This window comes from Chiloscyllium plagiosum, chromosome 1, assembly GCF_004010195.1.
Source record: "Chiloscyllium plagiosum isolate BGI_BamShark_2017 chromosome 1, ASM401019v2, whole genome shotgun sequence".
NCBI classification, from domain to species: Eukaryota; Metazoa; Chordata; class Chondrichthyes; order Orectolobiformes; family Hemiscylliidae; genus Chiloscyllium; species Chiloscyllium plagiosum.
The window spans coordinates 132,925,340-132,942,419 of record NC_057710.1 but is presented as its reverse complement, the minus strand read 5'-3'; the positions used below and the strand labels follow the sequence as shown (position 1 = coordinate 132,942,419).

General features: G+C 39.3%; 1 protein-coding gene across 34 annotated transcripts in view; it reads left to right on the top strand.

Moving 5' to 3' along the window:
* Positions 1 to 16,234, top strand: part of ank2b (ankyrin 2b, neuronal) — an 892,118-nt gene extending 875,884 nt beyond the window's left edge. For 33 of the 34 annotated variants that reach the window (XM_043697402.1, XM_043697316.1, XM_043697278.1 and 30 more), the window contains 5 exons: positions 669 to 752; positions 939 to 1,103; positions 6,497 to 6,676; positions 9,084 to 9,175; positions 14,506 to 16,234. In XM_043697402.1, the coding sequence (XP_043553337.1) occupies positions 669 to 752; positions 939 to 1,103; positions 6,497 to 6,676; positions 9,084 to 9,175; positions 14,506 to 14,689 (705 nt within the window). In that variant the 3' untranslated portion in view covers positions 14,690 to 16,234. The remainder of the gene's footprint in view (positions 1 to 668; positions 753 to 938; positions 1,104 to 6,496; positions 6,677 to 9,083; positions 9,176 to 14,505) is intronic. The other variant, XM_043697399.1, reaches the window with a different exon arrangement.
* The last annotated feature ends 846 nt before the right edge of the window (positions 16,235 to 17,080 follow it).

Genomic DNA, 17,080 nt, shown 5'->3' with positions numbered 1-17,080 from the left:
TATGAATAGGAAGGATTTGGAGGGATATGGGCCAGGTGCTGGCAGGTGGGACTAGATTGGGTTGCGATATCTGGTCGGCATGGACAGGTTGGACCGAAGGGTCTGTTTCCATGCTGTATATCTCTATGACACTATGACTTTATGTCTGGATTGGTTCCTTAAAAGCATTGGGAAAAGACTTGGTAATCATAATAGGCAAAATTATTTCACTTACCTTTTAAACTTTTCCCACCTTCAGTCCATGGTTAATACTAATGTCGAGCATAACAGCTCCTAAAGTCTAATAATTTCTCTCAAAGTAAATTTACTTACTTGAGGAAGATTCTCAATGAACCTAAAATGCCCTCAGTTTCATTCTCCTTTGGAATATGCTTGCTCCGGAGCCGATTCCTACCCAATCTTCGTGAAAATGGTTACATGGAAACAGAAATGCGACATACGGCTGCTCTGATTAGTAACTGCTCTGTTTGGTTTTGCTAAGGTTAGTGAAAATCCAACCCTATCTGTTCATTGATATGCAAATAAGTTTGTGCAGACACATGAACAGCAGCTGAACCTTCAAAATCTAAGACAATTTTGTGCACAATTTGGACACAGGTTATTGATTCAACAAAAATCAGAAGCTATCCTCAATTATTGGTATTAATAAAGCATTATTAATTTTCTAGGCTGATGAGATGTTTGATGTTCTGCCAGAGTCAGTTACCGAAGAACAATACACAGATGAACATGGAAATACCATTGTGAAAAAGGTAATGCCTATCCAATCTTGGTCGGCTTTCCCTTTCCTCCCATATAGGCAGAGGTAGGGATATTGACACATACATTGCACTACATTAAATCACTAAAAGCCATCAATGTACATTGAAGAGAAATGAAAAATTGTGCAAATGAGAAGGTTATTAGACATTTATTTTCTCATGTTCTCTTTCCTTTAGGTTACAAGAAAGATTATCAGGCGTTTAGTGTCTCCCGATGGGACTGAAAAGGAGGAAGTCATCGTGCAAGGTGCAGAGCATGAACCAGTTACAATTGAAGATGGAGATGGATATTCAAAAGTTTTAAAGCGGACTGTACTGAAAACTGACAGTGAACAGTCCGAGGTTAGCTTTAACGCCATTTTCCTGACTGGCAAAATGTCTTCTGTTTTCTGAAAACATTTGTCATGTTTTGTTTGTTTTTTTTATTCACTTGTGTGATATGAGTGTTGCTTCCATTTATTACCAATCCCTGGATGCCTTTGAGAGATCATGGTAAGCTGCCTCTGGAACCGCTGTAGTCCATGTGCTGTAGGTTGACCCAAAATGCCTTTAGGGAGGGAATTCCAGAATTTTGACACAGTGATAGTGAAGAAATGGCAATATATTTACAAGTTACAATGGTGAATGGCTTTGAGGGAAACTTGCAGGCTATGATGTTCCCATGCATCTGCTGCTCTTGTTCTTCAAGATAGAAGAAGTTTGAAGATGCTGTTTAAAGATCTTTGATGAAGTTATGTAGTGCATCTTGTAGATATTCACATGACTGCTACTGAACATCGATGGTGGAGGGACTGAATATCTGAAGATGTCGTGCCAATCCAGCGAGCCAATCCAGGATGTTGTCAAGCTGCTTCAGTGTTGTTGGAGGTGCACCCATTTCAGGCAAGTGGGGAGTATCCCATTACACTCCTGACTTGTTGATGGTGGACAGGCTTTGGGGAATCAGAAGGTGAGTTGCTTGTTGCAATATGCCTAGCCTCTGACCTGCTCTTGTAGCCACTCTTTTTATGTGGAGGGTCCAGTTGAGCTTCTGGTCAATGTTAATAATGATCGGATGTTGACAGTGATGGAGGATTCAGTGATGGCAATAGCATGAAAATCAAGAGGTAGTGGTTAGATGTTCTGTTATTAGAAATGGTCATTGCCCGGCACTTGTGTCAAATGAATGTTACTTGCTACTTGTCAGCCCAAGTCTGAAAATTGTCCAGATCTTGTTGCATTTGGACATGGACTGCTTCAGTATCTAAAGGAGTCAGGAATGATGCTGAACATTGTGCAATCATTGGTGAATATCCTTACTTTTGATCTTTTATGATAAATGGAAGATCATTGATGAAGTAGCTAAAGATGGTTGGGCCTAGGACATTACTCTGAGGAACTCCTGCAGAGATGTTTAGAGATGAGGTGACTTCCAATGACTACAACTATCTTCCTATGTGTTGTATGTGATTCCAACTAATGGTGAGATTTCCCCCAATTCCCATTTTGTGTAGGCTCCTTGATGTGATATTCTGTCAAGTGTGGCCATGAAATTAGAAGCGTGAGTGGCCTTGGCAGAGCTCAAACATGGGCGTCACTGAGCAAGTTATTGCTAAGTAGGTGCTGCTTGATAGTAGCACTGGATAAAAGCAAATTTTGCGGATGCAGGAATCTGAAACCAAAAAAGAGAAAATGCTGGAAAATCTCAGCAATTCTGGCAGCATCTGTGAGGAGAGAAAAGAGCTGACGTTTTGAGTCTAACTGACCCTTGTCAAAGCTTTAACAAAGGGTCAGTTAGACTCGAAACATTAGCTCTTTTCTCTCCTTACAGATGCTGCCATAATTGCTGAGATTTTCCAGCATTTCCTTTTTTTTTTGGTTGCTGCTTGATAAGTACTGTTCATGACACCTTCCATCACTTCACTGATGGCCAAGAGTGGACTGATGAGCCAGTAATTAGCTGAGTTATTTTGTACTGCATTTTCTGTCCATAATAATTAACTTTTCATGTTGTTGGGTAAATGTTGTAACCATACAAGAGGAGCTTGTCTGGGAGAGTGGCAAGTTCTGGAGTGCAAGCCTTTAGTACTATTGTTAGAATGTTGTTAGGGCCCATGGCCATTGCAATATCCAGAGCCTCCCAAACATTTCTTGATATCACATGGAGTGAATCAAAATGGCTGGAGACCACTGGAGGAAGCCGAGGTGGATCATCTGATTGGCGCTTCTAGCTGAAGTTTGTTGCGATGGGTTCAGCCTTATTTTTTGCACTGATGGGCTGGGCTGTCCCATCATTGAGGTTGGGATAATTGTGGAGCTGCCTTCTCCTATAATTTTTTTTTTATTTGTCCAACACCATTCACAACTGAATGTCGCAAGATTCCAGAGCTTAGATCTGATTTGTTGGTTGTGGGATCACTTAACTCTGGCTATTGCTTGCTACTTAGACATGCAAGTAGGCTTGTTGGGTAGCTTCACCAGGTTGACACCTCATTTTTAGTTACACCAGGTGCTGCTCCTGGCATTCCATCCTGCACTCACCACTGAACAGGGTTAATTCCCTGAACTAATGATTCAGTGGCAAATATGCTGGACCATGAGGTTACAGATTGTGCTGGAGTATGATTCTGCTGCTGTTGATAGCTCACAATATCTCGTAGATGCCCAGCCTGGAGTTGCTAGATCTGTTCAAAGTCTGTCTCAATTATCACAATTATAGTGCCTCACAGCACGATCGAGGTTATTCTCAGTGTGAAAGCAGGACTTCATCTCCACACGGACTGTACAGTGGTCACTCTTACCGATACTGTCTTGGACAGATTCATCAGGAGCAGGCAGATTGGTAAGGACGAGGTCAAGATCAGACATAATGCTGCCGAGCGACTTTTGGTGCTGGACTGAAATGACAAAACAGTTGCTAAGTTTGATTCAGTTGACATGACCTAGGATGTGTGGCATGAATAAGTTTGTAACTGAAGTCAAAGGTTGTTCTCAATTTGATCGTTCATAAATAGTTTATTTTCAACTGAGGAAAGCCACTGATCTCTAAGTTTGTAACAACTTTGCAGTAGTAGCTACTGTGTAGCCACTTCCTTCCATCCGGAACAACTAACCTAGAAACTATGGGTGGAATTTAATCTCCAGCACCTCCAGTAGCTGAGATTTCACCTCCAATCCTTTTTCTGAACCCCTCTCCATGACCCTCATTTCCTCATCAATCACCTATGACCTAGGTTATTAATTGATCCTTGGACCGTAGTAGATGCCTTATGGGTAACAGCCAGTGTTCCCAGTAGAGTTAACTGTCAGTGATAATCTGCCAGCCTCCAACTGACTGGCATTGCTTGGGTGGGGTGGGTCTTGGAATTCCGCTCCCAAAATCCCAGATACCAGTGAAGTCAGATGCCAGCCAACGAATAACAGGTGTATGACATCTAAATTGATAAAATATGGGTTAATGTAATGAGTAAAACATCATCAGTTCTGGGACAGGGAATGTCGATGAACCACCTTTTGGCTGAAACAATGCGAGGAAGGCATTCTTCGTCTGGACTGACCTCAGCTGTGGGCACCAGTTTGAATGCCATAATTAGCTACAGCAACCATAGCTTGAGCAGAGAAGTTGGCCATTAGTACCTTTCCTCTGTGAAGGGACTCCAATTGGAAATGTGGATGTTCAGAGAGTAATTCATGACATTATCATGTTTGCTTGTGTTTCTCTGATATATCTATGTCTATTACCAAAGGCTTGTTTCTCTCCCCATCCTCCTCTCACTCCGTCCCTCCCTCTCAACCACCTTCTCCTCTCATCTCTCCCTCACCCTTAACCCCCTCCCCCTCTGGTTTTCTCTCTTTTTCCAGGCTCCATCTCTACCTATCATTTAATCCTTCCCCCTTCCCACATCCCTTCTTTAGCACACGTGCCAACCTTTTCCTAGCTAGTCAATTCTGATGAAGCGTCAATGGACTTGAAACATTTTCAGCATCTGCAATTCTTTTTACCATAAGCCAGTCACCATTCGTTATTATTCCAGTGCATTTATATACTCGCAATCAAATTAATTTGATATCAACTTTGTGGAATAGAGAACAGTCATCTCAGTATTATAGTTCACAAAACATAGAGATGGCAACTCTGGCAGCATCTGTGAAGAGGAAGTTAACTTTTTGAATCCAGTGACACTTCTTCATGCCAAATCGATATGTTAAACAGTACATCTATAACTAAGAAGAGAAAATGAGGTCTGCAGATGCTGGAGATCAGAGATGGAAATGTGTTGCTGGAGAAGCGCAGCAGGTCAGGCAGCATCTAGGGAACAGGAGAATCGACGTTTCGGGCATTAGCCCTTCTTCAGGAGGGCCTGAAGAAGGGCTAATGCCCGAAACGTCGATTCTCCTGTTCCCTAGATGCTGCCTGACCTGCTGCGCTTCTCCATCTATAACTAAGAAAAGGTTAAACAATGACCTTTTTCGAATTGCACACTCATATAGGCAAAAGTGAGGACTGCAGATGCTGAAAACCAGAGTTTAGATTAGAGTGGTGCTGAAAAAGCACAGCAGGTCAGGCAGCATCCGAGGAGCAGGAAAATTGACATTTCGCACAAAAGCCCTTCTTCAGGGTTGTGCTGTGCTATGCTTTTCCAGCACCACTCTAATCTAAACTCTTGTACAGTCATATACCTGACCAGAGATGATAATTTTGCTCACCCCAATATGACTGAAATGGAGGCAGGAATTAGTGATTAGCAAGGAGTTATGTTGGACAAGCGCTCCAATGAGATTGCGTTGAGGAAGTTTCCCCTGAGCAGGTCAGCATATAGATTGACTATGTGTCTGCAGGTAATCAATCTGTTTGTTAAAGTCCCCAGTTAAGTGCTATTTAGAGCACTCACCGATATGCTGCCAGCACAAATGGAAGCCACCCCCTTAAAAGAGTCAGAGTTGAAAAGTGTGGTGCTGGAAAAGCACAACAGGTCAGGCAGCATCCAAGGAACAGGAGAGTCAACATTTCGGGCATAAGCTCTTCATCACCTATTTCTGATGAAGGGCTTATGCCCGAAACGTCAACTCTCCTGCTTCTTGGATGCTGGCTAACTTGCTCTGCTTTTCCAGCACCACACTTTCCAACTCTGACCTCTCTAGCATCTGCAGTCCTCACCCTCTTCTTCAATAGAGGCAGCCTCTCTACTGCTGTCTAGAGGCTTCAGGATTCGCCATCCGAAGAGGGGGGCCCCAGGGAACAGACATGGTCGAGCACTGCTTCCAGAATTCTATGAGGTAGTTCGTTGACAATTGCACTTCAACTGGAGGGATCTGCTTGCTTGGCCCCTCAAAACAAAGGTAATGTTTTATTTCTAAAAAAAAAAGCTCTATTGTGAGGTGTATTTGTTCCTCACCTCACAAACTCAATGGGCCTGCTCAGGCTCTGGGCTGAGATTGTAGACCCCATACCTCACCCCCAGCAGGAATGCAGATAGTTAGCTACCAAAATAATACCACTTCACCAGAATGTAAACTATCATAAATCTAGCAATCAGGTCTCCTTGACCTAAGCAGCTCAAATACACTGATCCCACCAGACCGCCATTTAAATTACTGCCATAATAATCTGAGTTCCTTTTCACCATTTGACATTTTATATATTTTCAGCAATGTGTGTTTTCATACTGTTTGTGATCCACTGCTCTGTTTACAGATTTTCTTTACAGATCTGTTGAATGCTTAATATCACTACATTCTTCTGTGTGTACCCATAGCTCACATTTTCAGAACCACAAGTGACTTCAGGCTCTGAATTCCAGTCTGAGCAGGTCGAGGGCCGCAGAGTCAGTAAGGTCATCAAGAAAACTGTGGTCCATGGGGACAGGATGGAGAAACACCTTGGAGATCCCAAGTTGGCATCTGACCTTCCAACAGCCAAAGATGATTTTAATATGGTAATGTCTTCAAATCTTTATCATTTTCTTTCCATTCAATGAATTTTCATAAAATATAGTTCAGAATGAAAATTGAATATGCAGATAAATTATATTAAGTTTAATGGATTTTGTTTGGATGGGTCATTTTAAAACCTAATCACGTCTTGGAACAATACACAAATGTCTCATTTTAAATGTGTGTGTATGTGCTGAGGGGGGACCATAAAAATCTCAAATGGCCTTCAAACTGCCCTCTTACCCATTTTAACATGTCCATAATTATTGACCACTTAATGGCTTTTCCCAATGGTTTCACTTTTGAGGTCAGTAAATGTTTCCTTTCAGCATAAAGAGTACATTGTTGGGAACTCGGGACTGCTTCTAGTGCCAGTCTTGGCCATTGCAGGGTCTGGCGCTGTTGAGAATACAGTTACCGGCTGATCTGATTAACCCGCAGCTGTCTGAGGTGAGGGTGTTTCTGTGTTATTTCGCACACCCTCTTTCCAAAAACTGATGAAAAATCTCACAGCAGGAAATGTGATTTTAATTAGATTCCATGTGCTGCTACTGCAGTGCACAGATGGAATTGAGGGATATTGGAACACTAAATGAAAAGAAAATCAAGAAGCTGTGAACGGTGAGTGGCATCAGATAGGCTGCAGTTGACAGAACAGCACTGTAATTCCAATAGTAGGCAAATGTTACCTGCAAAATGAGTTAAATACTGTGTTCTATTCTGAACTCCTAAACCGTAATTGTAGTTTGTACACTTTAAATGTGACAGCAGGGTAGTATACAGCAAACAATGGGAAATTTACCTGGTATACTAAATGACTTAGATTAGATTAGATTAGATTACATTACAGTGTAGAAACAGGCCCTTCGGCCCAACAAGTCCACACCGACCCGCCGAAGCGAAACCCACCCATACCCCTACATTTACCCCTTACCTAACACTACGGGCAATTTAGCATGGCCAATTCACCTGACCCTGCACATCTTTTGGACTGTGGGAGGAAACCGGAGCACCCGGAGGAAACCCACGCAGACACGGGGAGAACGTGCAAACTCCACACAGTTAGTCGCCTGAGGCGGGAATTGAACCCGGGTCTCAGGCGCTGTGAGGCAGCAGTGCTGTGAACGACTTATTGATATAACTAACTCATAACAAATGTTGGTACAGGTTCCCTCAAAAACAACTTCAATACCAGGCAACTGGCATTGTGTGTAATGCATAGCAGAATATTTCCACTGTTTGTGTGGAATTTGCACATTCTCCCCATGTCTGCACGGATTTCCTCCAGGTGCTCCGGTTTCCTCCCACAGTCCAAAGATGTGCAGGTCAGGTGAATTGGCCATGCTAAAATCAGGGACATGTAGGTTAGATGCATTAGTCATGGGAAATGTAGAGTAACAGGGTAGGGGAATGGGTCTGGGCGGGATACTCTTCGGAGGATCGGTGTGGACTTGTTGGGCCAAATGACTTGCTTCCACACTGTCGCGATTCTATGATTCAAAATTTGTATCCTAACCATAACAGCGTTATGTATCAACTGTCCAATGGCAAAGCAGTTAATGGTTCTGAATTCATCAATTTCAGAAATGTTAATAATGAAAGCAAACTGGGAAAGAGGGTGAATACAGAAGGCCAGAACAAGTGAGCATGCTCAATTCTCACTTCATCCTGAACTAGATGTTAAGTCAGGAAGCATCATCTGCTGGATCTTTCTCGGTCTATGAGTCTGTTACAAATAAGGATGTTTTAAAATGGTGAGCAGATAGAATCGGTGGAGTGGTTTAATGGTGAAAAATTCCAAGCACTTTGAATGAGCTCCAACCCTTCAACCAAGGGATGCAACAAGCTCTAAAACTATTATGTCCATCTTCCAGGCAAAACCCACCACAAATGACCTCACCCACTCAAATTAGATCTCACACAAGAAGGATGGGTGTTAAACCTTCTTTGGGATTTTATGGAGTTAATGCTGCTTAGCATAGGAAAAGCTAGACTTCTTTGTATCCCACATGCTACCTGACACCTCATTATTGCATGCACACTAACAAATAGGAATCTTACCCAAATAACAGTGCATATTCCACTGGATACCTTGAAAACTGGCAGCATTTCAAATATGTTTTTAAATCAATTCAAGTTTTAAATGTTGGGTTCATAAAAATTCTTCTTAGAATAATCCTGAAAATGATAAGGTAAATGATTACATAAGCAGAAATAAGGAATCTCATGCAAACTTTTGCTGAGTCTCTTTAACGCTGAAATTACAGTCACATTTTCCAATCTTAGGAAAAGCATGACGGTTGTGTCCTTTTTACTTACTTTATTTTCACTCTTTGAAAGGTTATATAGCTTGTTTGTGCAGCAATGTGTGCCCCTTTTATATATTTGTGTTGTTTTCCTTCTGCCCAGGCTCTAAGTTTTGCAGGGAACCATGGAAAGGTCCATATACCAAATGTAGCTCAAAGAGAGATTGTAAAAGAGGATGGATCAGTTATTAAAAGGTTTGGGTTCCTCTGTAGTGGTTTTTTCTTTTCAGTAGGTAGTATTACTAACTTACTAAAAAGTTATGGGTTTCTGCTTGCACAACTTACCACCAGTGAGCAAACAGTATTTTGAAAGTGGTCACAATGGAGTCATTTAACAATAACATGATCGGTATATGCTAACAATTAATCTAGCAGGATTGCATGTAGTGATCTGAAACTTGCTGGCGTGTTTTAAGTTGTTTTGTTGCTCTGAAATACATTTTTTTAACACAGCTGTTAAACTATAAATACCATATGGAGAGTGCTGGCAAGGGAACTGATTATGATAATTTCTGGTGGGGAAAGAAAGAAATACAAAATAAAATCAACCTACTGCAGTATGACACATTTTTGTATTTAGTTTTACAATATACATTGAGAAGCCATGTAATCAAATGTTCAGAAAATGACCCTTTTTGTAAAGTTTAGATGAATAAATAGAACACAATACAAATAATTATTGCAATCTTATTTTGCAATACTATTCAGTCAACATAGAAACTAAGAAGCTGCATTACTTTAAAAATATACATCTAGGAAAATAACTAATTCCTTAAAAAGTGCTCTTAACCCTTTATATTCCTCTATGAATAAATAAATCAGATTTACATGTATGTTATTTATGACCAAAATGAAGGGTAACTCAAAATCTCCACCTTTTAAATTTGTTTGGTTGAAAATTTTAAAGTATTCCTCAATCCTGTCCTGTAGAGAATGAAATGTTTCATTCAGTGGGTGCTAATTCTCAGGTTAGTACCTATCTGCCTTTTAACCCTTAAGTTTATTTTACTCTCCTTTCCCTTCTGAAAGAATGTTATTGTTTCACTTCCCTCTGTTCTGCTTTGGTTGTGTTGGCATTCCTGACTATCGTATGTTGTGCCAATGTTGTTTTTCTGAATGTGGTTAACAAAGTGCTAATAACTAGATGATTTGTGTTTTTTCTCATGAAGTTGATTGAAGGGTAGACATTGGCTAGGACATGAGTGATGATTCTCCTGTCTTTGTTATTAAATACTTGTGTTTCTCTACGGTTTCATTATAACCAAGCAATTTAGTATTTTATCATTATAATTCTTTATTTTGAATTTGTGTACCGGGTGGCAGACATGTTCTCTGTAAACTGTCATGTTCCTAATCTATTTTAAACCAAATCATAACATCATGATCCTTATCATGAGATAAATTTACTTTATCTTTCAAAACAGTTAAACTATTCATTCCAAGTATCATCCTGGTAAACTTTCATTGGATTTTCTCAAGGAATTTCTATCCTTTATAACAGTGGTTCTTAGAACATGACTAGGTATGTTACTGGGCTTATAATCAAGAAGTTAAGAATAATCCGCAGGTATGAGCTCAAATCCCACCAGAGCAGTTGAAACTTTTCAATTCAATTAACTAAATACAATTTGGAACAAAAAGCAAGTAGTAGCAGTAATTGAAAACACCATTTGTGTTTTGTAAGTACTGTCCTTACTTGAAATGGATGCCCAAGACTGAACATGATATTTCTACTGAGATATTTTCAGCTGCTTAGGCCAAGTGCCAGAATTTTACTTCCTGAAATCATGAGCTTCTCTGCAACTATCCTTTTAAGACACTTTTAATCTCTCCTTATTGGCATGGCGTCAAATTTTATTGACTATGAAGTAACTTGAAAAGTTTTATTATGTTAAAGATGCTTGATAACTGGAGGGTGTTATTGTGTGTATGACCAATGTTTAGTGCAGAATTGCTTCCTTATTGTGGGATGGATTTCCATGGAAGGGATGGGAAGATCATTCTGGTCTTTTTAAAAGGCCCTGTCTTCCATGTTTTTGGTCCACTTTGGGATGGAGTCTTTGTTATGATGAAACCAAGCTTTTATTAGCATGTTCTTCACCTTTTCCATTTAGGTTTTGATGACCTCTGTGGCAAGGTGACTAATTTCTTGCCACTTCCCCATATATTCTTGTTAGCTAGTCAAAAAATACAGTGACTCACAACTGTCAGTGTTCTGTTCAATTGATTAATCTGTTAGATTGGATCAGCTCCATATATGGCAATATATTTACCAACTGAATCATTGGTGCCCAACATTTCTCTTCCGTGCTCTTCCCAAACGTGAAAGAACTGTCTAATCAGTTGTTCTCTGTGTTGCTGCAATCTTTTGAAATACACAATTTATTAATAGCACAGGGAAAAATGCATCTAACACCTGAAGTTTTTTAAAAATAATTCTGTTTTAGAGTAAAATTTAGAGTAAAATTATATCAAATAATTTTGTCACTTATTTCTTTTAATGGTCAGTTGAAACATTCTATTTTTTTCTGCTTCCATCACTTTTTGTTGAGAAGGGTAAAATTATTTTGTAGCTGTACTAAATCTAGTGAATTGCTAATGTTAGATATTTCAGATTTTCAGTGTGCTGATACAGTGTATTGTTCTGATTAAATCAATATACCGTAGTCCTCAGTTTCACACAATGTAATCTAAAAAACTATCATATGCGCTATAGGTCTGAATAAAGCTAATTCTCTATTGCATGTAAAGCTATTTCCGAGTAAGTCCATAATGTAAAACTATCCACAGTAGATCATAGGTGACACTACATAGCATTTTTACTCAGTAAGCTACAATAGCGAGGTTCATGTTAAGGCTGCATTTTTTTTTTGTATCCAGTCACATATTAATAGAGCTCAGTTTTTATTTTCATGCAGTGTCAATTCAAATATTTTATCCACACTGCAAATCAGAATAAACTCACGTTTTTTTGCTGATTGTAATAAGTGACTCATTCCAACAGTGGTTTTAAATAAATCTGTCAGATCTTAGTTGGACTGTTCATGGACATTTCTTCTTCTCAAATTGCCCATAGTGTTAGATATGTTGGTCAGGGGTAAATATAGAGTAGGGGCATGGGTCTGGGTGGATTAATCTTCAGAGGGTCAGTGTGGACTTGTTTGGCCGAAGGGCCTGTTTCCACACTGTAGAGCATCTTTTTTTATTCTTCTAATTAATAAGCAAAATGGCTGTTTGGGAAACATTAGTCATATCCATATTTTGGAAAATAGTTTAGGGTAGATTTTGAACCATTTTTATGAGCAAGTAAAGCAGAACACATCCCATCCAGATCTCCAAATTTTATTCGGCTCCTTCAGTAGTTGTTAGATCCTTAATTCACACATTAAAGGAGTTGCTGCCTGTTTTAGGTAGCAGGCTGGGACATTTGAAAGAAATAACCTCAGCAGTTTATATTGGAAACAATGCTTCTGCAACTTGAACATGTGCTATTCCAGTCTTCCAGCTATTGTCTTAGAGGCCTACAACACTGTAAAAGGCCCTTTGACCCATAGACTCTGTGCAGGTCAAACAAAACACCAAATCCCATTTGCCAGGCCCATAGTCTTGAATCTGGATTAGAGTGGTGCTGGAAAAGCACAGCAGTTCAGGCAGCATCCGAGGAGCAGGAAAATCGATGTTTCGGGCAAAAGCCCTTCATCAGGAATAGAGGCAGAGTGCCTGAAGGGTGGAGGGCTTTTGCCCGAAACGTCGATTTTCCTACTCCTCGGATGCTGCCTGTACTGCTGTGCTTTTCCAGCACCACTCTAATCCAGAATCTGGTTTCCAGCATCTGCAGTCATTGTTTTTACCATAGTCTTGAATGCCTTGGCACTGCTAAGTTGAATCGCTTTGTGCCTATTTGATAGTAGAAAAATTGATTCAGTACATATTTCCTTTTGTTCCTTCTCACTGACTCCATTCATCTTAAATGCAGAATTTGATCCCACTTAAAAAAAAAAGAATGGAGCAAATTCCTAAGCATGCATCTGATGATGAGAATTCCTTATTTCCAGAATTTGTGCACTGTACACAGTGCAGTACAGGTGGAATTGCACACTAATTCTGTGTTCCCATCAATTAATAAAACACAGATAAGTGGCTTCAGATTGGGCCAGAAAAAATATATGCAAGCCTTAGTTATATCTTGTATGTTATATAAAGTTCTTGTCTATGGGAAATAGCAAGAGAAAATAAACTCAGCAGGTCTGGTAGCATCTGTAGAGAAACTAACAGAGTGAATATTTCAAGTCCTGTATGCCTTCTTCAAAACAGAAGGAGTTTAGAAAATAATCATTTTTTTGTTCTGTTGACAAAATAGAAAGAAGAACACGTGGGACAAATTTTGAAGGTGCCCACAGTGCAAAGCAAGGGGAATACTTATAGCAGTAGAAGAATGATAGAAATGAAAAATTAGTGTAATAACAAAGTTCTGTTGAGAGCAAACAAGTGCAAACAAGGTAATGGGATGTGAGGGGAATTAGTGTTATTAAAATGGATGACTGTGTTTGTGGTCTGAAGTTGTTGAACTCCGTGGTGAGTCCTGAAGGTTATAAAGTACCTAAGCCAAAATGAAATGTTGTTCTTTCAGCTTGTGTTTGGCTTCGTTGGAACACTGCAGCAGGCCTAGTACACAAATGTAACTATGACAGCAAGCTAGTGTGTTAAAGTGGCAAGTAACCTGAAGGTCAAGTCCATTCTTGCAGACAGAAGGAGGTGTTCCATAAAGCATTCACCCAGACAGTGTTTTGTTTCACCAATGTAGAGGAGGCTGCATTGTGAGTAGTGGTTAGACTCAATTAAAGTAAAATTACAAATAAATAATTGCTTGAAAGTGTTTTGGGGGCCTCATATGTTGAGGAAGGAGGAGGTAAAAAGGGCAAATGTTACACCTTGTGTGATTGCATGGGAAGGTGCCATGGTGGAGGGAAGTGGTGAAGATGTGTTAGGAGTCACAGTGAAGTGGACCAGGGTGTTGTGAAGAGACCATTCCTCGTGGAATGCTGATAAGGGTGAAACATGTATTGATTTTTGCATCCTGAAGGTGGAAGAAATATCAGAAAATTATCTTTTGAATGCAGAGATTCGTAGGATGGAAATTGAGGCCAAGGGGAACAACTATTGTTTTTAGAGGAAGGGAAAGGGATGAGGTACTCAGCAGAGCAGGACTGCAGCTATCTGTTCACACTCTTGAGGGAATGATGAAAGATTGTTTACAAGATAGGAGCCCAGTCTAGATTTAAATCAGCATGCTTCTTTCAATTTCTCTCAATGCTTTTCCTTTCTTTTTAAGCACTACAACATGAAAATATGTTTAAGCACTAAACTGTTCATGGAATTTTTTGCTTTTCAAGTACTTAACAAAGTTCCAGCTCATAAAACATGAATCATATTTTAAAAGTTTGCACGAAATCTTGTTGTTCCAGTGTCTCCCTTTCACTGTTACCATCCACTTTCTCGTTTTCTCACTCTGCACATTTTTCCAGGGCGACCATGAGTAAAGCTAGTGCACAGAAGAGGACTGTGGTGAAGGACCAGGAGGGAAAGCATGTACATGAGGAACGGCTGGAGGATGTGCCTGAAGCGCTACAAGAAGATGACCTGAAACTTGACCTACAACAACTTCTCGGTCATTTTTGCAATGAGGACTGGAAACAGGATGAAAAATAAACACTTAAATCTCTCATATCTATTCTGTCACTACTGCACAGTTTGCTCACATGGAGAAATTGTATATTATTTTTTCCCCATCTGAAGATGCTGGAGTTCCTGTGCAGAAAGGTAGATTTGGATTAGACTTTTCTCTTTACCGTAAGTAAATTTGTGACCAAAGATGGCATCCATGTCTTGGGTGACTTATACTGTTTGAACCTTAGAGCTTCCTCATGTGGCTGTATTAGGAACATGCAAACACTGCTGCCTCCAAACTGCAACAACTGTACTGAAATTCAGAAATACTTCATCCACAGGCCTCTTCTCATTTTCTGTTCCTGAAGGACTTTACAACACAAACGTGTAAATAGCAAAAGTGTTTAGGCTTGTGAAACTAAGGTACTGCCTACCTTGACTACTCCAATCACCACCAAACACAAGATCCTTTCTTCATTGCTGAATTGATTCTGACTAAATGTCGCCATAGTGACAGATTGTGAGTGTGCAGGCCTAGTAGGGAGCACTTAAGGATCTTACAATCTCTCAAACTTTCTCAAAGCTTAATAAATATGCTAGCACCTGTACTTAATGTATCAGACATATCTCCATAAATTGCATTAGTATGAATTTAAATGGTGAGTGTGTGGCAGGCTACATTTGGTTGTGTATTTCATGCTGCCATACTTGTTTCCAGAAATTTGCAACGTTCTTCACTGCTTTCACCAAATCACATAGTCTTGTATCTGTGATTTGGTACTTTTTACAGGCACCATAGATAACTGGAATTGGGTTGAACTTTAAATAAAAAAAAAAGACAGAATTTTTTGGTTATTTCAGCATTATGTAACAAGACTGGCTTCTTTTTGTAAATGCATGTAGTATTTATAGCTGTTGTAATCATTGATACAGTTGTTTAACCATCTTTGCACTGGGAAAATGTTTTAGCTCGCTGCCTCAACAGCAACAAAAAATAGAAACGATAAACACAAGAATCAATTATGGTAAATATGTAGTATTTTTACTTGTTCAGTTCTGCCCTTCAGTGTGTTCATAAGATTTTATTGTAGATTTTTTTTAAGTTATTATGGTACAGAAAACTTGTTAATATGAGGATAATATTTGCTCAGTGCTCAGAAAGTTAAATAAAGGAAATTTAATTTACTCACTCAATCAGTGCAGGCAAAATGTCAATTTTGTTTTGTTAGTGTCACAGCCTGCACAGACTGAATACAAGAACCATCAGAGAGAATGTATAACTGTTTTAGCCAGGCCATGTGGTGTTACATGAGCACAGATGATGTCTCTGTAATTACATTTTGATTTATACTTTTTTTTTGCTGTGTAATCAAAGAACTTCAGAACTGTGAGAAGGAGTGAATTTTAATTTGATGAATCAGCATCTTGTTCCCATGGTGATACAAATATTGTATATGATATCTATGAGGGCATGTATTAGAATAATAATAAATGGAAGCAAACTTAAAACACTAACCAATACATAGCAACTGCAATGTGTAAAATGGCTGATTTAATTAAAATAAAATGTACAAGTGTTACATGTAATATGTCTATGATTATCATTTGTTCCCCTGAAAGTCTGATACTGATAAATCATTGCTGCTGTGTGGGCCGGAGATCTTGCAGCTGCCAGGTTTTGGTCATAAAATCAAAATAATATTCACACTTTGTTATTAGTATCAAAGGATCACTTTATTTGGAAGCAATGTGGAAAGTTATTTTTACCTTGTGTTTCAAAATACTTTCTCAGGTTTGTATGCAATATTCTGTAGGAGAAGTCAGAGCAAAGATCTATGGTAATATGTGATGCTATTAATTAATTGGATCATTTAATAAAAGTAGTATTTAGAAATCAGTGTTACAGAAGCTTGCAGTGCAACACAAACAGCAATTTATTGAACACAAAATTTTGCTGGCGAGCAGTATAGTAATTTTTCACTTAATTTCAGAACAGGTTGTTCTCAGAGCTAAGGATGTTCTTAAAAACTGACAACAATGGCCAACATTTCTTTGTGCTGTTTATAATTTGTTAATTAACTTTATTTTAAATGTAACATAATCTTTGATTTACCACAGTGAAAACAAAAAAAATTATCTTGAACTTTCCATCAGGCATTTATAATATTTTATAAATGATTTCATTTTCTCCCCTCCATCATTTTTTTCTCATTTTCATTCTGTGCTGGGTGTGTGGGCTGGAGACCTGCTGCTAAATCTGTGCTAACACCGTACTGAACCTGGCTGTCTGTGGGTGTTTGAGTGACCCACAGTCTCTCATTCTCCTTTCCAACAGAGAATCCTCCCACCTGTACTTGGCACCACTGATAGTAAGCCTAAGAGTAGATAACGTGCTGTGCAGCCACTCCTGGGGTTGATGTTTCATCATACTAC